The sequence below is a fragment of the Emys orbicularis genome, chromosome 1 (assembly GCF_028017835.1).
Source record: "Emys orbicularis isolate rEmyOrb1 chromosome 1, rEmyOrb1.hap1, whole genome shotgun sequence".
Lineage (NCBI taxonomy): Eukaryota > Metazoa > Chordata > Testudines > Emydidae > Emys > Emys orbicularis.
The window spans coordinates 113,311,951-113,333,116 of NC_088683.1; the positions used below are offsets into that span (position 1 = coordinate 113,311,951).

The 21,166-nt window shown below is 43.7% G+C and overlaps 1 protein-coding gene across 1 annotated transcript in view; it reads left to right on the forward strand.

Annotated features, from left to right (window-relative positions):
- The window catches only part of IPO8 (importin 8), a 76,760-nt gene that overhangs the window by 23,642 nt on the left and 31,952 nt on the right, over positions 1-21,166 (forward strand). Inside the window, exons 6-11 of the mRNA XM_065418549.1 lie at positions 5,641-5,730; positions 8,269-8,363; positions 14,590-14,674; positions 17,664-17,798; positions 20,306-20,405; positions 20,770-20,846. Of these exons, the coding sequence (XP_065274621.1) occupies positions 5,641-5,730; positions 8,269-8,363; positions 14,590-14,674; positions 17,664-17,798; positions 20,306-20,405; positions 20,770-20,846 (582 nt within the window). The remainder of the gene's footprint in view (positions 1-5,640; positions 5,731-8,268; positions 8,364-14,589; positions 14,675-17,663; positions 17,799-20,305; positions 20,406-20,769; positions 20,847-21,166) is intronic.

Below are 21,166 nucleotides of genomic sequence, written 5' to 3' on the forward strand. Positions count from 1 at the left end.
ATTTCAGGGAGTCCCTCATTGCCTCATTTTGTCTATGATAAGTTCATCTTGAGTGGTTTTGCCAATCAATGAGGTTATTTTGGAGCCTAAAAAGTCCCTGCAGCAGACCCTCATCATTGTTGCCTCCCACATGAAAGCATGCGGGGCGCAAATATTGTGTGTCCTCCCAGGGGTTTAACTGCCTGTACTCCCATCCTCCTCTAGGGTTGCTAGTAGTTGCAGCCACTAATGACAGGAAATGCCAGGATCCTCAAGCTGCCACCCCTGAATTCAAAGATGTAAAGAAGCTGGATTTATGTGGTAGAAAATGATATTTGATGGGGGGCGGGGAGAGGGGGGAGAGGGGTTGCAGCTTAGAATTGCCAACCAACAGGCTCTGGTGGGATGTTTTAATCGTAGCTTGTGCGGTTCTGTGGCTAAATTTAAGGACCTGCTGCCTGAGAATGCTAGGCAGGAGTTCTCCTCATCGTGTCTGAGGGCATGTCACTGGCGAGGACTTTGCTTCAGACCAGGTTAGGTTCTGAAGACTTGGCTGCTAGGTCCATGGCATCTGCAGTCTATGAGAAGGTGCTCTTGGCTATGGTCTTCCGGTTTACCCCATGAAATCCAGCAAACTATCCTGGATTTTCCCTTCAAAGATCCTCTGTTGTTCTTGGAGCAAACAGATAGCAAGTTCCATGGACTCAAGGGCAACTTTGAAATCTTTGGTTTTGTATACACCTGCCCCAGCAAGAAAGCTCTATCAGCCTCAACAGTTGTGCTGGTGTACGGCTCTGGTTTCTCGTAGGGACCTGTCGAGGAGGAAGAGCAGGGATTTTAGGCTTAGTCCTGCCCCTCCTTCAGCTTCTGCATCAGCCCCTGTCCCTTCTAGACACCCAGGGAGTTCTAAGTAGACATTTTGGTGGCTCAGTCGAGAACATCATGCCAGTCACCACAATTCCAGATCCTGTTTTGCAAATTTTCTCCTACTTCCTCAGTGCTTGGTCCTGAATTACTTCAGACCAATTGGTCTTGAGCACTGTGGAAGTGGGATATACCTTCCAATTTGTTTCTACCCCTCCCTCCCTTTTCAGGGACCTCTCTCACAAGGATCTCATCCTGCAGGAAGTTCAAGCTCTCCTTCGGATGGGTGCCATAAAGTTTCAGAGGGATGGTGTTTATTCCACTATTTCCTAATCCCAAAAGCAAAGGGTGTGTGTGTTTGTCTCAGACCAATCTTGGACTTGTGTCTTCTTAACAAGTTTTTTTTAAAAAATAGTCTTGCATGGTCACCCTAGCTTCAGTTATCCCCTCCCTGGTTACTGCCCTCAACTTGAAAGATGCCTACTTCCATATGGTGATCAATCAAGGTTACAGGAAATATCTCAGATTTCTGGTAAATAAGAATCATTGCCAGTTCACTGTACAATTGTTTGGTCTATCAGCAGCTCCCTGACCTGAAGAACTCTGTGTAAACTCTCAAAAAGTTTCTCTCTCTCTCACCAACAGAATATGATCCAATAAAAGATATTGCCTCACCCAGCTTAGCAGCTCCTAGTGTTTTTACAGAGGTGTTGGCAGGTGTGGCTGCATTCCTCAGAAGATCAGGAGTGTAAGATTATTCCTGTCTGAATGATTGGCTGGCGAGAGGCTGATCCAGGATTCAGATGTTGTTCAGTGTATCTCTAATCCAGTCAACTTTCGGTGCAGTGGGTCTGTTAGTCAACGCAGAGAAATCTCTTTTCTTCCCAGTCCAGAGGATATAGTTGATAAAGGACAGTGCTGGACTCGTCTTAAGCCAGAGCTTGCCTTCCAAACTCTGTTTCAGACAACGTGGGCCATTGTTCTGGATCTCAAGTCTCACCCAGTCATAACAGTACAAAACTTTTTGAGGCTCCTGGGGCATATGGCCTTGTGCACATATGTGGTCCAATATGGCAGACTGGGCCTAAGAATTCTTTGGTGTTGGCTGGCGTCCGTTTACTCACTGAACTATTTTCCTTTAAATTCAGTAGCGAGGGTGCCCTCTCAAGTTCTTGCCTTCCTAGATTGGTGGACAAGTCTGGACAATGTATGCTGGGTTGTCCTCTTTGCCCACCCTCATCTGACCCTCATGTTAGTGACAGATGCATCTGCACTCGGCTGGGGGACCCACCTTGGTGCTCTTCAGACTCAGGGACTGTGGTCTTCAGGAGACCTGTCTTTACATATAAGTGTCAGGGAACTGAAAGCTATCAGGCTAGCATGTTAGGTTTTAGTTCCGCAGGTCAAGGGGAAGGGCCTATTAGTTCTCACAGACAACACAGCATCAATGTTTTACCTCAATAGGCAGGGGGAATCCTGTTCTTTCCTGCTCTGCCAAGAGGCAGCTTGACTTCGGGAGTTCTGCATTGCCAACTTGGTAGATCTCAAAGCATCTTACTTTCTGGGGTGCAGAATGATCTTGCAAAGCACCTCAGCATATCATTTACTAGTCACCACGAGTGGATCTTCACCAGGATTTGCCCAGACATATCTTCAAGTGGTGGGAATCTCCCCAAGTGGACCAGTTCGACACGAGAGTTAAGAGAAAATGTCAGCAATTCTGTTCCCTGCAAAGTCACAGCCAGGGTTTCCTGACAGACATGTTCTTGCTTCCTTGGTCAAGCAGGCTACTCTGTGCTTTCCTGCCCATACCGGTTATTCACACAGTATTGCTGAAGATAAGACGGGACCAGGCCAGAGTCATACTCATAGCCCCAGCGTAGGCCTGCCAACACTGGTTCTCTGCTCTCCTGGATCTGTCAGTGAAGCTCTGATTTCCCTTGGACTTGGAACTAATTTCCCAAGACCATGTTGACTGTTCCACCTGAACCTACAAGTTCTTCATTTAACCCCATGGATGCTCCATGGTTAGATGATCGAGAAGAGTCTTGTTCAGAAAAGGTGCAGGATGCCCAGCTAAACAGTTGAAAGCTATCTACTAGGGTTACTTAACTTTCTAAGTGGAGATGTTTTTCCATTATAGGATGTTGCCTTCCTGTTCCTCGATTCAGCATGTTCTAGAATACCTATTGCATCTGAAATAACAATGGTTGGCTGTTAGTTTGATCAAGGCATACCTACCGGCTATTTCTGTGTTCCACCCTAAGATGGATAATGATCTGGGTTGCTGTTTTTTCTGACATCAGTGAGGTTTCTGAAAGGCCTGGACAAGTTGTACCTTAGGTGCACAATCCTGTTTTCCCCCGTGGGACCTGAACTTAATGTTGTTAAGGTTTATGGGTCCTCTGTTTGAGCCGTTGGCTACTTGCTGTCTACTACATCTATCAATGAAGGTGGCATTTTTGGTAGCCATCACCTCTGCAAGAAGGGTAGGAGAGCTGTGTATGCTAATGTCTGGGCCTCCCTATACAATCTTCTTTAAGGACAGGGTTTACCGTCACCCTCATCAGAGATTTGTCCCAAAGGTGGTGTCCATGTTCCATGTCAAGCAGCCTATTTGCCTAGCTTTCTTCCCAAAACCACACTGGAAGAGGGACGTTTTCACACTCTAGACATAAGAAGAGTGCTGGCGTTCCACCTGGATAGATCTATCTTCTCAACTGTTCATGGCAATAATGGACAAAACGAAAGGTCAACCAATCTCTACTCAAAGAATTTCTTCTTGGATAGCCTTATGTAACAACACGTGCTAAGATCTGGCTAATATCACCCCTCCAAATAGGATCACAGCTCATTTGACAAGATGGCAAGCAGCCTTGGCAGCTTTTCTGGCAAATGTTCTCATTTTGGACATTGGTAGAGCAGCAACCAACTGTCCTCATTTCACATGTTTGCTTCCCATTATGCCATCAAGCAGGACTTAAGAGATGATGCTAGAGTTGGATGGGCTCTCCTTCAGTATTTATTAAGATAAACTGTGATTCCACCTCCTCTTTCACAGCTTGTGAGTCACCAAAAGTGGAATGCATGTGTGCAATCCCTCAGCGAAGAAAAAATGGTTACTAATCTGTTCCATAACTGCTGTTCTTTGCGATGTGTTGCACATATCTATTCCATGACCCACCTTCCTACCCCTTGGAATCAGAGTTCTATCAAGAAGGAACAGAGGGGGGAAGGGAGCGGCTCTGCCCTTTTATACCTGCATGCAGTGACGTGCACAGCAGAGGGTGCTCGAGCCACCCAGATGGGCACCACTGAGGGAAGAACTACTGGGTGCACAGACAGGAAAAGTGGAATGGACACGTGCAATTCGTTTTGAAGAACTAAAGTTACGGAACAGGTTAGTAACCATTATTTTTCCTAATGTGCTTTTCTGTTTGGGATGGATTATTAGGTGTCACCATTTTAGGCCTCATCAGGACGATGGGTGATGCTGACATGGGGTATGTTATAAGCTGGGTGAAACCTGGCTATGGGGTGAGTTAAAACCTCATTGAAATTGATGTGTGAGTGCACCCTTCACTTAAGATAGTTGTGAGACAGTTAAGGGGCCATATTGAAAACAAGGCCTAATAGACCCTTCCCAACATTTTTGGATTGTGTGGGTGGAGGGACTTTTGCTGAGTATTGTTTTGGGTAGGGGTATGTGTGCATGCGAGAAGGCAGAACAGACAAAAAACGGGAAAAGACTTGAAGAAGCAGCTGAAAGCATGGTGGCTGACCATAGAAGAAACTTGGGAAGAGGTTTTTGGGTCCAGGGTGTAAGCTAAAAAGAGTGCTGTTGGTGATGTGAGCAAAAGAAGCTGTTTCTTGCTGTTTGATTTCTTTTGTGTTCAGAAACACAGGACTTTGTATATTCTTTATAAATAAAACTGCATCAAAGAAGAAATACCTGACTATCACCAAATTCTCTCCTGCTAACTGAAACACCCTGATAGATCCCAAATTTTTGGCTAGCTACTTGGCTCAAAAAGGATAACGTTCAAAGTGCACTAGAGAATTTATTGCATGGCAGCAGACTCCGTGTGGCCAGTTATTGTACGGCAGGCTAGCAAGAGGTAAATTACACCCCTGATTGCCACGCACTAACAGTTCATCTAGACAAGGGGCTCTCACAGAGAATGTCTTGTCCTCCACCCCTTGCTTATCTACTAAGGAGGATCTAGCTTGAGTGCCTCACATAACAACACACTTATCTCGCAAATGTCATTTAAAAGAGCCACTATGATCCCTGCCATTTTCTCCAGCTTCTTTTTCCAGCTTCCCATCACCAGTTTTGTCTGGATGGACCCATAAGAAACTTGCAAGTTGCTCTCATTTATGTGCCAGTCTCAGATATTGTTTGAGGTACTTGACTACATCTTCTAGCTCACACAGAACAGAGAGAGAAAGAAGGGTATCTTCCATGTATTGAACATACTGCACGTTAATTGCTAGGCAGCTTATCTTACATTTCTCACTCTGTTCACTGCTTCTCTAGAATCAACAGTATTTCAGCTTGATTGACCACTTATCTTTTAATTACTCTGTTTTGTTGGCTTGATATGTTTTTCCTTAAATTTTTTCTCACTAAGCCTTAGAGGTAGTATAGTGCAATTTTGCACTATAATAAATAAAACTTGTTTAAAGAGAAGCTACAGTTTCCTAGAGAAGTGTAAATAATGTAGAAATGTCTTATGTTTCTTTGAAGAAAATTAACTTCATTTATCCTTATGTTTTCTTCTTCCCCTGTTTCAGTATGCATTGCCGCTCCAGTTGGTGAATAACCAGACCATGACTCAGTGGATGGAGATTTTCCGTACTATCATCGATAGGAATGTGCCTGCTGTAAGGTTTACTTCACTGGAGAGAGACTCACATTGATTTCTTTAGGGTGGGAAAATGGGGATGGTCCAGGTGGAGAGATTATTGAACTAATCTCTAAAGATACCATCCAGGCAGGTGTCTCTGATACAAGCCATGCAGGCAACTCAAGTAGCTCTTAAGATTTTTGACTGTTTGAGGTAGCTGTACAGTATATACTCCAACTTTGGGTACTTCAGAGATTCCAAAACGTTTTAGCCAGTTTGTTTCAGAAACAGGAAGGAAAAGCTCAATACGAACATATAGATATGCAATGTCCACTCCATGAACATATAGTGTAAACACACAATCTGTATCTGTTCCTGCCCTCCATCCTTTTTCCTCATAAAAGACATAAATAATTCCAAAGGAATGGGTTTAAGAACAGCATCAACAGGATGAATCCATATAATTTTAAACCCTCAAACTCTGAAAGAAGATGGATGGGTAAGAGTCAGTTTTCCAAGATATGTTCAGAGAAGCAGAATTACTAGGTATGGTAATACTCCCTTCTGAAAAGATACCTTTTGTACAAAATTCTCATTCATAGAAATTAAGTAGCCTTGGGGAAAATAGCACCAATAAACACTTTATCTCATGTCTGTTTCAGGCAAATATGAGCAAGGAATTAGGAAGGGTTACTAAATTTGACACACACACATTAGGGAGGAAACAAATTCTCACAGAGGGTTTGGATTCTCATGTCCTGGAAGCAGAATCATAGATCTGTAAGATTGAGGCTGGAAACCTGCCAAGAGACTGAATAGAAGCAATAGTTTACTGTCTACTTCTGGGGGCATTCTGCGCCAAAAAATTAAAATTCCTCAAATTTTATTTGTCAAAATAACACTACTAATCATGCCAGTTTAAATTATTTTGGTAATTTATTCCAAAATACCTGTCAGCAATACAATATAGATGCACACAAAATTTTCCCCAGGAGTAGAAAGTTAAAGAAACCCTATGACAACCCAGTTCCTGTTTCTCTGTCCCCTTCCTCCCTCCGCAATACACCCGAACCCCCTCCCTCCGGGCCTCAGGGCATACCACTCAGAGCATGCTGGGAACTGCAGCTGCCAGGAACCCTCTAGCTCAGTGGTTCTCAAACTGTGGTCCGTGGACCACCAGTGGTCTGCGAGCTCCATTCAGGTGGTCCGCGGATAGTTCCCTCTAAGGGGGTGGGTGAAGGGCCACCCACCTAATTAGTGGAGCCACGCAGGCGTGGCTCCACTAATTAGGTGCCTGGAACCTGGAGAAGACACACATGTAAGGTGAAATGGTGGCCTTGGGAGGGGAGTAGGGGGTAGGCGGGAGGAGGCAGTAGGGTGAGAAGAGGGGGTGGGGGGAAATTAGGATGTGCAGGGCTGCGGTGGCCAGAGAAAGAGGCAACTTTCCCCAGCTCCAGGTCTGTGGTTGCCAGGGAGAGATGGCCTTCCTCCCCAGCCTCAGCTCTGTGACTGCTGTGGCGGGGGAGCGACCCCCCTCCTTCCCAGCCCCAGCTCGGGAGCTACTGCGGTGGAGGAGAGAGGGAGAGACCCCCCTCCTTCCCAGCCCCAGTTCGGGGGCTGCTGCAGTGTGGGAGGGAGGGCACATCCATCATATTAGAAAGGTAAGACTATTGATATTAAAATATGAGTTGTGTGCTTTTATTTGTAGAACAAAAAACATTTATTATTGGGGTATATATATATAGCGCTTTTATCCAAAGCGCTTTACAATAGTTAGCTAATGGTACAAACAACATTTGGAAAGATCACTAACTGGTCTGCCGAGACCCTCAGAAATTTTCAAGTGGTCCGTTGGAAAAAAAAAAGTTTGAGAACCACTGCTCTAGCTCCTTCTCCCTCCTCCCAGCAGTGTCTTCTATGTGCGAGCTGGGCTCTGCTGGATCCAGTGGCAGCTAGCAGCACTGAAGCCCATTTCTGTTGGGGAAAGGAAATTCTGTGTGCACAACGTTAATTTCTGCAAAATTCTGCATTGCACAGTGACCTAGAATTTCCCCAGGAGTATTTAGAGTGTGGCCATGTAGTCAGTATACATATATATGTAACTGAGTAACCTGAGCCCAGCAGTGATATGGAGTTCTGTAATTAGATTGTATTTCAATGCATACGCAAAGAGATGCACAATTAGGGGTGCTTGTGCAACCTTAACTTTGGCATTTCCTAATTTCTGAGTGCTTCACTTCGCAATCTTATTCTCTTAACATCTTTTGTATGAATGTATGGTATATGCATATACACGTGATTATTTTATATTATATCTAATATAAGAGTGCAAACATAAATACAGTATATACAGCTTTTTTAGATGGGTCATTTTCAACATAATAGTACATTTGAAGGATCACATCAAAAGAAAAAAATCCTATCATGTTTTATTCTGGTAGCTAATATTATCACTTTTAATAAAATCAAAACATTAATGTTTGTATCTGAATTTGTATTAATCCACTCAGTATGAGTGTTTTTTTAATTTAATGTTTGTATACTTTGGCTGATTTATTTATTGATTTATTTGTAGGAGACATTACAGATTGATGAAGATGATAGGCCAGAGCTGGTGTGGTGGAAATGTAAGAAGTGGGCATTGCATATCGTAGCTCGTCTTTTTGAACGGTAATATAGTGATTAAAAACTAATGTGGCATAAAAATGTTAATTTTTACTTAGCTATCTTTTGTGGATATTGTTATGCAGAATATATATCCTATATTCATACTGCACAGGCACTATATGTTTATGATGTATGTATGTGCAGGTATTCTGAGAGATAATATACTAGTGGTAAAAGCTGGGGACTGGGAATCCAGATTTCTGGATTCTGATCTTAACTCTGACACTCACGTTATATGTGACTACCTAGGACAAATAATGGAATTTCTCTGTGTCTCAGTATGCCCGTCTGTGAAACTGAGCTAATGCTTAACTACCTCACCGGAAAAAGAACAGGAGTACTTGTGGCACCTTAGAGACTAACAAATTTATTAGAGCATAAGCTTTCGTGGGCTACAACCCACTTCTTCTGATGCATATAGAATGGAACATATATTGAGGAGATATATATACACACATACAGAGAGCATGAACAGGTGGGAGTTGTCTTACCAACTCTGAGAGGCCAATTAAGTAAGTGGAAAAAAAACTTTTGAAGTGATAATCAAGATAGCCCAGTACAGACAGTTTGATAAGAAGTGTGAGAATACTTATATGGGGAGATAAATTCAATGTTTGTAATGGCTCAGCCATTCCCAGTCCTTATTCAATCCTAAATTGATTGTATCTAGTTTGCATATCAATTCCAGCTCAGCAGTCTCTCGTTGGAGTCTGTTTTTGAAGTTTTTCTGTTGTAAGATAGCCACCCGCAGGTCTGTCATAGAATGGCCAGACAGGTTAAAGTGTTCTCCCACTGGTTTTTGAGTATTATGATTCCTGATGTCAGATTTGTGTCCATTAATTCTTTTGCGTAGAGACTGTCCGGTTTGGCCAATGTACATGGCAGAGGGGCATTGCTGGCACATGATGGCATATATCACATTGGTAGATGTGCAGGTGAACGAGCCCCTGATGGTATGGCTGATGTGATTAGGTCCTATGATGATGTCACTTGAACAGATATGTGGACAGAGTTGGCATCGGGTTTTGTTACAAGGATAGGTTCCTGGGTCAGTGTTTTTGTTCAGTGATGTGTGGTTGCTGGTGAGTATTTGCTTTAGGTTGGGGGGTTGTCTGTAAGCGAGGACAGGTCTGTCTCCCAAGGTCTGTGAGAGTGAGGGATCATCTTTCAGGATAGGTTGTAGATCTTTGATGATGCGCTGGAGAGGTTTTAGTTGGGGGCTGAAGGTGACAGCTAGTGGTGTTCTGTTATTTTCTTTGTTGGCCCTGTCTTGTAGGAGGTGACTTCTGGGTACTCGTCTGGCTCTGTCAATCTGTTTTTTCACTTCAGCAGGTGGGTATTGTAGTTTTAAGAATGCTTGTTAGAGATCTTGTAGGTGCTTGTCTCTGTCTGAGGGATTGGAGCAAATACGGTTATATCTTAGAGCTTGGCTGTAGACAATGGATCGTGTGGTGTGTCCTGGATGGAAGCTGGAGGCATGTAGGTAAGTATAGCGGTCAGTAGGTTTCCGGTATAGGGTGGTATTTATGTGACCATCGCTTCTTAGCACAGTAGTGTCCAGGAAATGGACCGCTTGTGTGGCTTGATCTAGGCTGAGGTTGATGGTGGGATGGAAATTATTGAAATCATGGTGGAATTCCTCAAGGGCTTCTTTTCCATGGGTCCAGATGATGAAGATGTCATCAATGTAGCGCAAGTAGAATAGGGGCGTTAGGGGACGAGAGCTAAGGAAGCGTTGTTCTAAGTTGTTCTTAGGGGGGAGGGATAGCTCAGTGGTTTGAGCATTGGCCTGTTAAACCCAGGGTTGTGAGTTCAATCCTTGAGGGGGCCACTTAGGGATCCTGGGGCAAAATCAGTACTTGGTCCTGCTAGTGAAGGCAGGGGGCTGGACTTGATGACCTTTCAAGGTCCCTTCCAGTTCTAGGAGATGGGATATCTCCATTAATTTAAATTTAAGTCAGCCATAAAAATGTTGGCTTACTGTGGGGCCATGCGGGTACCCATAGCAGTACCGCTGACTTGAAGGTATATATTGTCCCCAAATGTGAAATAGTTGTGGGTGAGGACAAAGTCACAAAGTTCAGCCACCAGGTTAGCTGTGACATTATCGGGGATACTGTTCCTGATAGCTTGTAGTCCATCTTTGTGTGGAATATTGGTGAAGAGGGCTTCTACGTCCATAGTGGCCAGGATGGTGTTTTCTGGAAGATCACCAATGGATTGTAGTTTCCTCAGGAAGTCAGTGGTGTCTCGAAGATAGCTGGGAGTGCTGGTAGCGAAGGGCCTGAGGAGAGAGTCCACATAACCAGACAAGCCTGATGTTAGGCTGCCAATGCCTGAGATGATGGGGCATCCAGGATTTCCAGGTTTATGGATCTTGGGTAGCAAATAGAATACCCCTGGTCGGGGTTCTAGGCATGTGTCTGTACAGATTTGTTCCTGTGCTTTGTCAGGGAGTTTTTTTAGCAGATGGTAAATCCTTAGGTAATCCTCAGTGGGATCAGAGGATAATGGCCTGTAGAATGTGGTGTTAGAGAGCTGTCTAGCAACCTCTTGGTCATATTAAAATTTATTCATGATGACGACAGCACCTCCTTTGTCAGCCTTTTTGATTATGATGTCAGAGTTGTTTCTGAGGCTGTAGATGGCGTTGTGTTCAGCATGGCTGAGGTTATGGGGCAAGTGATGTTGCTTTTCCACAATTTCAGCCTTTGCACGTTGACGGAAGCAATCTATGTAGAAGTCCAGTCTGTTGTTTCGACCATCCGAAGGAGTCCACGCAGAATCCTTTTTTTTTTTTTGTAGTGCTGGTAGGGGGGATTCTGTGGGTTAGTATGCTGTTCAGAGGTATGTTGGAAATATTCTTTGAGTCGGAGACGTCGAAAGTAGGATTCTAGGTCACCGCAGAACTGTATCATGTTCTTGGGTCTGGAGGGACAAAAGGAGAGGCCCCGAGATAGGACAGACTCTTCTGCTGGGCTAAGAGTATAGCTAGAAAGATTAACAATATTGTTGGGTGGGTTAAGGGAACTACTGTTGTGGCTCCTTGTGGCATGTAGCAGTTTATATAGTTTAGTGTCCTTTTTCATTTGTAGAGAGGCAAAGTTTGTGTTGTGAATGGCTTGTCTAGTTTTTGTAAAGTCTATCTATGAGGAAGTTTGTGTGGAAGGTTGGTTTTTTATGAGAGTATCCAGTTTTGAGAGCTCATTCTTAATCTTTCCCTGTTTGCTGTATAGGATGCTGATCAGGTGGTTTCGCAGTTTCTTTGAGAATGTGTGACACAGTCTCTCAGCATAGTCTGTGTGATATGTTGATTGTAATGGATTTTTTACCTTTAGTCCTTTTGGTATGATGTCCATCTGCTTGCATTTGGAAAGGAAGATGATGTCTGTCTGTATCTGTACAAGTTTTTTCATGAAGTTGATGGATTTCCACTCCATACAGCTAAATGCAGTTGCAAGCTTAATTGTTTGTGAAATGCTTGGATGAAAAACACTCTAGAAGCACAAATGATTTATTTCTATTTCTTGTCTGCTCTTCCTGGGAACTTTTTAGAATAATTTTTTGTCTTGTCCTTTGCCTGGTGGAATGATGACCAAGGTTTTATTTCAGAAGTTTTTCTTCATATTTAGCATATAACTTGCAGATTTTTTTACTAGTTTGAGACATTTTTAGGCTGATTTAGACTTGAAAAAAGAGATTCCTAGATATATATTTATGTGGCTATTAGTGTCTTTAATCCTGAAGATTCTCAAACTCTTTACAGTCTATTGCCTACAACTTTTCATGGAACAGCGGGGAAGAAAGGAAAATCTCTGGTGAAGGACTCCAGGGGAAATACATTTCCAAAAGATGCCATGGCATCTTTGTCTAGTAGATCAGACATTACCTCTAATTTAAGGTTTCATCCAAAAGACTGAGTGACAATAATTTACCTGCCCCTCAATTTTGATTTGGAAAGATGAAGGGCTAAGCTGACCCTGCTGGGATTTGAACCTTTAGTTCCAGGGAGTTAGGATGTTCAAAACTGGTTCTTTAACGGTTGAACCATCCGCTCTGGGTAACATGGTGACTAATGTTTACCAAAATTAAGATTAATACTGTTGAATCCTGAAAGATATCTCCAAACAAACAAAATGCAGATTGCGTTAAGGTTGGAAATATATATGTATGTATCTTAAATTAAAAACCAAATATTTAGAACAGGGGCGGGCAAACTTTTTGACCTGAGGGCCGCATCGGGTTTCGGAAATTGTATGGAGGGCCGGTTAGGGGAGGCTGTGCCTCCCCAAACAGCCAGGCGTGGCCCAGCCCCTGCCCCCATCCAACCCCCCCCCCCGCTTCTGGCCTCCTGACGCCCCCCCCCCCCCCCGGGACTCCTGCCCCATCCAACCCCCCCTGTTCCCTGATGGCCCCCCCCGGGACCCCTGCCCCATCAATTCCCCCCCCCGTCCTCTGTCCGCCCCCGAAACCCCCACCCCTGACTGCCCCCCGCTGCCCCATCCAACCCCCCCTCCTTCCTGACTGCCCCCCGGGACCCCTGCACCTATTCAACCCCCCTGTTCCCCGCCCTCTGACCGCCCCGACCCCTATCCACACCCCCACCCCCTGACCACCACCCCGAACTCCCCTGCCCTCTATCCAACCCCCCCCCCCGTCCCCTGACCGCCCCCAGAACCCCTGCCCCTGACTGCCCCCTGCTGGCCCATCCAATCCCCCCTCCTTCCTGACTGCCTCCCGGGACCCCTGCCCCCATTCAACCCCCCCTGTTCCCTGCCCTCTGACTGTCCTGACCCCTATCCACACCCCAAACTCCTCTGCCCTCTATCCAACCCCCCCTGCTTCCTGCCGCCTTACCGCGCTGCCTGGAGCACTGGTGGCTGGCGGCGCTACAGCTGCACCGCCCGGCTGGAGCCAGCCACGCCACAGCGCAGCACAGAGCACCAGGTCAGGCCGGGCTCTGCAGCTGTGTTGCCTGGCCGCCCAGAGCATTGCACCGGCAGCACGGCGCACTGAGGCTGCGGGGGAGGGGGAACAGCAGGGGAGGGGCCGGGGGCTAGCCTCCCGGGCCAGGAGCTGAGGGGCTGGGCAGGAGGGTCCCGCGGGCCATATGTGGCCTGCGGGCCGTAGTTTGCCGTAGTTAGAAGCTAGAAACTCTGAGTTATGGCTTTTTGTGGAAGCCTAACACTTTCTATCCCTGTCCACCATCCTTCTATTATTAGGATTACAGTTACAATCATGAATATTAGAGCAGCTTAGTAACTTTTCACATCAACTAAACATTTAAAATAGAATACATTTTATACATGTGATGGCTCTTGTTTTTCCTCTTTGAGGAATGAACAAACATTTTTATCTGCACGCTATTATTATAAACATCAATTTCCATTTGAGTATTTCGTCTGACAGTCTGTAAGCATAATACTATTGTTACCCTGCTTAGTTAAGGGTGCGGTGACATTTTTGAGGAACCTTGGGCTGGCAGGGGCTGAGATTGCTTTGAAGGTGGTGCAAGCTAGTGCTTTGCCACCATTAGCTTTCATAAATAAAGTTATTAGTTTGTTACAGTAAATCAGTGATGCTCTGATTATGGAGAAAGGCAAACACCACAAACTTACAGTTTTTAATTTTAAAAAACTCAGGTTGCATTATTTTAAGCAAAATATGCTTTTCCAATAAAACTGTTAAAAACCATATAATTGATAAAACTCGTGTTGTAATGTCTATTGGTCTGATTCTGAATGAGAATCTGCTACCATGTGACAAACCAGTAGCTCTAATTTGAGTTCCTGCTCTCAGAGGCTTCAGTACAGTCAGGTTTCACTTGCTAGTTCTCAGTGCTTCCAGTAAAATTCATTCAGCTTTTCATCACTGCGTCCACCTGCCCATGCTTAAATTCCGAAATATCAACGCATGAATATTAAAAAAACCCCACACACTATGGAATTCATATATCCTGTGACAAAAATGCAACTTTAGTTATTGGTTACAACATTCTGCTTTGTGCATAGATAAGAAAAATGGGGAAATGGATCATTGTGTGGGATGTAATGGCCTAGAATGATGTTTGTGGAAAGAGATTATTCAGTGTATATATCTCTGGTGAAAGATGAGTTCTGCTTCAATGGCTTTTGTATGTTTGCAAGCTTAATCAAGGACTATGTTGTCCTGGTAAACAGAAAACTTTGCTTCAAAAGTGTAAATACCTGTTTTCTTTTTTTGTTTAAAGGTATGGAAGTCCTGGAAATGTAACAAAAGAATATTTTGAATTTTCAGAGTTCTTCTTAAAAACCTACGCTGTGGGAATCCAACAGGTAAAGATGTTGTTTCTTGTTTCTGAATTAGGATAACTTCTATAGAACAATCATGTTATCTTCCTGTAGCGTCTTCCTATAAGACATAGGACCCTTTAAAGAAACCACAAAAAACTGGTCAAATACACATCGTAATCAATGAGAAATGGCGTGGAACTCTTGTTAGTAATGATATTTCCATCTTGGGGGAAATAATCCAAATTGCAGTGATGCAAAAGGGGGGAGAAATCCAAAAATCTGCAATGCTGCAAAAAACGTAAGGGTGATAGGCAGGAAATGCTAGTAAAAAGACTGATGCAATTTGGGCCAGTTACATAGAGGCATCATAGCAAAGAAGGTCTTATTTCCAGGTCACGCTTCGTACGTGGTTCTGCTGCAACTAACCCTGGAATACTGAAATCTCTTCTGGATGTGTCATTACCAGGAAGACATAGGCAGATTGGAGGGAGTTAGGAGCTGATCGGAAATACTCAGAATGATTTTCCATTGGAGAATGCAGGGAGGTTTGACGGTTTGATTTTTGACAAAGTTGCAATGGAAAATGTGCAGATTGTGAAACTGTCACCCTCTTTGGTGTACTGTCAGCTCAGCAGCTGAGGGTTCTGGGCTCCCAGCTCTTTGCCAGCCTGCCTGAATCGCTGTCAAGGTGTGGAGCAACCAGCTCAGCTAGGGCTTTCAGGCTCCTGGCTCCTTCACAGCTTGCCAGGAGGACTGCAGAGGAGCTGGAAGCCCTGAGAGCTGCGACTCCCAAACTCCAAGGCTCCCAGCTCAGTCAAGGCTTCCAGACTCCCAGCTCATCTTCGGCCCACCAGGTGAGAGTACAGGGAATTCAGAGCCTGGGAGCCCCAGCTCACAGCTCCTCAGCAACCTGGTCTTCCAGCGTTCGCATCTCTGGTGCTGCCTGCCAGGCAGACTGCCCCAGAGCCTGGGCTGCCTTCCCTTTTGAAGAGAACTTCGAAAGCTTTGGTCTAAATCTGAATGAAACCAAATATTGAAATCTCTGTGAAACATAATTGCCTTTCTCTGCACAAAAAAGGTTGAGATTAAATGTGTAAGCTTGGCTAAAAAGCCCAGTAGAGAGAGGACATGATAATTCTATGTACATTTGAAAGAGCTAAACATCAAAGGAGATAAATTATTTCGGAGGTACAATTAGAAGTAATGGATGAAACTGAAAAAGAAACTGTCCCGTCACTTGAAATACTTAAAACTTAGACTCTCTAAAAGACTAGGAAGTGTACCTTAGGGAACAATTTGCCTTCTAAGGCAAATGGTCTAGTTGATCTACATAAGTCTTTTCCATTTCTAGCTTTTAAGTTCATGATTCACCACGCTTCTCAGATGTATTGAGGCTGTAGTGAAACCATATTGCTAAGTATTCATTATATATTTATTGATGGTTAAGTGCTAACATTGTGTTAGTGACTGTATGAGATACAGACAGTTCCTGCCCCAAAGAGCATGTAGTAGAGAAGACAAATATAAGACCCAACTCCCAGGGAGCCCGAGAGGAAGGTATATGTTACGAAATATGCTACAGTGTGTTTACTACTCTACTATGAAGAATTATTATGAAACAAAACTATCCTTTTGAAAATAAATGACCAGAGAATATTTTGTGATTTGTGTACTTGCCAGTTCTCCATCCTTGTTAACTCATAATAGGTGTCCTGTCATTATTAGTGACCTACTGTAAATATTTTCTTGCTTGCAATATACACAGAAACCTCCTATTTATAGAGAAATACTGTAGAATGAAAGGTCCCAATTGTTGCAATGGATTGCTGTTCTAATCAAAGAGAATGAATGTGATCTAGTACAGTGTTTTTCAGAGTTCGGGTCGCAACCCAGTACTGGGTCGTGGCATGTAAGGCACTGGGTCGCCTTGCTCAGCACCCAGGAACCCTAGCGGCTCCGGTCAGCACTGCCGTCCGGGACGTTAAAAGTCCCGTCGGCGGTGCTGCCCAGCTAAGGCAGGCTAGTGCCTATCTGTTCTGACACTGTGCCGCACCACGGAAGCGGCCAGCAGCAGGTCCAACTTCTAGGCAGGGGGGCCATGGGGCTCCGCGTGCTGCCCCTGCCCCGAGCACCAGCTCCACCCGGCCAATGGGAGCCGGGGGAGAGTGCATGCGGGCGAGAGCCGCACAGAGCCGCTTGCGCGCCTCCGCCTACGAGCCAGACCTGCTGCTGGCCACTTCCAGGGCGCAGCGTGGTCTGCGGTGCCAGGACAGGCAGGAACCCTGCCTCTGCACCCCGGCTGCGCCGCTGACCGGGAGCTGCCGGAGGTAAGTCCGCGCTCCAACCCCGTGCCCCAGTCCTGAGCCCTTCCCACACCCCAAACCCCTCATCCCCAGCTCTGTTGGGTCGTGGGTATCAACAATTTTCTTCAACTGGGTCCCCAGAAAAGAAGTTTGGAAACCACTGATCTAGTAGTTATAGCATGTAGTTGTTAGGACTCCTGCCCCTCTTCCTAGCTTTGCCATAAACTTATTGCAACCTTAGTGAAGTCACTTAGAGCTCAGTTTTTAAATTTGGATTTCTCAAAATTTGGCACCTAAATTTTAGTCACCTAAATCCTATGTATAGATTTAGGTCCTCCTACCTTTAGCTACTGAAGTTTGAACATATAGCTCTTAACATTTGTGCTTTACTTTTCGACATCTGTAGAAATGAAGACATAACTTACTCCACTGAGTGCTGAGACTTATTTAGGCCCCAATCATGCAAAAACTTATGCATGTGTTGAATCTCACTACTGCTAGTAATTCTGATGTGGGAGAATTCCTGGTAGTAAAGGTTTGTGGTCTCAGAACTTCAATGTTTAAATTATTACTGATGTTTGGATAAAAGGCATTATAGAAGTGATTAATATGTGAGCTTCTACTTAAAATGAAATTGACCTGTCAAAATGTCTTCACTATAAATTGGTTACATTGTGTGTTAAAATCTTCATGCTTCATTAAAACAAATAAATTTACTATTCCTTTAGGTTCTCTTAAAAATCTTAGACCAGTACAGGCAAAAAGAATATATTGCTCCTCGTGTCCTTCAGCAAATCTTAAACTATCTGAACCAAGGGGTCAGTCATTCTGTAACTTGGAAGCAGATGAAGCCACACATACAGGTCAGTGCAAGAACACAGTCATAAACATTTAAATAACATTATTGCCATGAGCTGAAGTTGAGACTTCTGCTTTTATGAAGGGGCTTGGAGAATCTCTCTCACTGCAGTCAGTCTGGAAAAATAGTTTTCACAGAGATGTACTCGTCTGTTACTTTATTGTTCTGTTTACCTTTTGCCTTTAGCGCAGATATTTGCATTTGAATAAGAGCTTTTAACCTCCCAGAACAGCTTTTTATTTTGCTTGATCCTGCAATGAAGTCACAATCTTATATTTTTGATTACTCAGTCTTTTGCCTTTGGGTATGATTCCTGGAAAGATACCGGAACAAATTATTAAACAATCCATTTGTAAGCACCTAGAGGATGAGAGGGTTATAAGGAATAGCCAGCACAGATTTGTCAAGGACAAATCATGCCAAACTAACCTAATTTCCTTTTTGACAGGGTTACTCACCTAGTGGATGGAGGGGAAGCTGTAGAAGTGATGTATCTTGATTTTAGTAAGGCTTTCTACACAGTCCCACATGACAGTCTCATAAGCAAACTGGGGAAATGGAGTCTAGATAAAATTACTGTAAGTGGGTGCACAACTGGTTGAAAGACCATACTCCGAGCGTAGTTATCAATGGGTCTCAGTCAAATTGGGAGGGTGTGTCTAGTGGGGTGCCACTAGACACACCCTAGCAGGGATCAGTACAGTATTAGTCAATATTTTCATTAATTACTTGGATAACAGAATGGAGAGCATGCTTATCAAATTTGCATATGACACTAAAGCTGTGGGGAGTTGCAAGCATGTTGGAGGACAGGACTAGAATTCAAAAGGATCTTGACAAATTTGAAAATTAATCTGAAATCAACAGGACGAAATTCAAATGAAGACTAGTGCAAAGTATTTCACTTAGGAAGGAAATATCAAATGCACAACTACGAAGTGGGGAATAACTGGCTAGGTGGTAGTACTGCTGAAAAGGATCTGGAGATTATAGTCGATCACATATTGAATATGAGCCCACAATGTGATGCAGCTGTGAAAAATGCTAGTATCCTTCGGAGGTGTATTAACAGGAGTGTTGTATATAAGACATGGGAGGTCATTGTCCCAGTTGGCACTGGTGAGGCCTCAGCTGGAGTACTGTATTCAGTTTTAGGCACCACGCTTCAGGAAAGATGGGAATAAATTGGAGGGAGTCCAGAGAAGGGCAACAAAAATGATAAAGATTTTAAAAGCCTGAACTAGGAGGAAAGGTTAAAAAACTTGGGCATGCTGAGTCTTGAGTAAACAAGACTGAGGCCTGGTCTACACAAACCCCCAAATTCGAACTAAGGTACGCAACTTCAGCTACGTGAATAACGTAGCTGAAGTCGACATACCTTAGTTCGAACTTACCGCGGTTCAGACGCGGTCCACACGCGGCAGGCAGGCTCCCCGTCGACTCCGCGGTACTCCTCTCGCCGAGCTGGAGTACCGCAGTCGACGGCGAGCGCTTCCGGGATCGATTTATCGCGTCCAGACCAGACGCGATAAATCGAACCCAGAACTTCGATTCCCAGCCGCCGAACTAGCGGCTGGGTGTAGACCTGGCCTGAGAGGGAGCCTGAGAACTGTTTTTCAAATATGTTAAGGGCTGTTATAAACAGGATGGTGGCAATTGTTCTTCATGCCCACTGAAAGTAGGGTAAGAAGTAATGGACTGAATCCACAGTAAGGGAACTCTATGTTAGATATTAGAAAAAACTTTCTAACTATAAAAGTAGTTAAACTCTGGAATAGGCTTTGAAGGGAGGTTGTGGAATCCCCATCACTGGAGGTTTTTAAGAACAGGTCAGATAAACACCTTTCAGGGATGCTCTAGTTTTACTTGGTCCTGCCTCAGCGCATGGGGATAGGCTTGATGACTTCTCGAGATCCTTCCCAGTCTTACATTTCTGTGATTCTATGATTGTAACTATAGATATTCAACATTATCTGCACTGTAAGATAAAGGAAGGGAAGACAAACTGTGAGGGAATGAGCTCTTATTTAACCACTTCTGTTGTCATTAGAACATGTGGAAAAAGCTAAAGAAAATTATTTTCATCTCCATATTTTGTTTTCCTATCACAAAGTCCCCATGTTTAATTAACTTATCAGAAGATAAATCCCATGAGTATTAGGAAGATGAGGGGAAAGTAAAAGATCTACTCTCATCTTAGTGCCACATTTTGAAATCCTCGCACAGAATGATATCTTTTGCTATTCTTAGATTGTGCCCTGCAGTATATTTTTTGTGTTGTACTGGAGTATGGTGGAGTAAAATTTATTGCTGCCTTCTGAGTCCTTTGAAAAACATGATGTGTGTATGGTAAGATTATCCCAGTCAGTAAAAATAATTTAAGAGGATTAGTTAAACTAACTTTACTTAATTTTACGAAAAGGTACAATGTAGTAAACCTTTTGAGGGGGGGAAAGCTATACTTGAAATATGTTCTGTGCACTTGAACATGTTTGATTTCTCCGCTCTTAGAGTATATCTGAAGAAGTGATTTTCTCCCTAATGTGTTATAAAGATGAGGATGAAGAGCTGTGGCAAGAGGATCCATATGAGTACATACGCATGAAATTTGGTAAATGTTTGTGCTTAGTGTTTGCTCCCTGTTTTTGCTGTAATTGTGCGTTATAGATCCCTGAATTACAAAACTGTATTCGCCACTATGCCATTGTAGTTGTATCTTCACCAGAGTTCGAGGGAGACTCTAAAAGTGAGGTGAATTGTTCTTTAAAGCCTAAGTGGGAATAAGTTAGTTTTGTCCATTTAAATAATGTGTTATATTGAAGAAGAACATGAATAAATGTAATGTTCTTTTGTCACCCTGGTTCTGTGACATCCATCCAAAGCTCTTACTCTACGTATATTTGAAAATGATCTGTGAGAATTTTATTATTAAATTGTACTCAGTGACTGAAAACACTTTCTTTAAACATTGTTAGATGTGTTTGAGGATTATGCATCTCCTACAACAGCAGCCCAGAATCTCCTCTACACTGCAGCAAAGAAGCGAAAAGAGGTACTGAATTATTCTTTTTTTAAAAATTCTTTCTTTAAAAGGGCATCTGTCTGTCTCAAATGGTTCTGTATTATCCTCAAGCCTTGAAGAATCTACCCTGCACTGAAAGAGTGCTATCAACTTCCACGTAATCAAAACTTCAATTTCTATTTTTAAACTAAGTTTCTAGTCATTATGGTTGCAAAGATTCACCTTCCAGATGTGAACTGAGTGTGAACAGATGCAGTTAATGTCTTCCCAAGTCTGCAGGCAGAAAGCCCCAAAGTCTCTGGGGCTCAGAGCTTCCTAAGCTACAGCAAAGGGAGAAGTGGACCTGATTC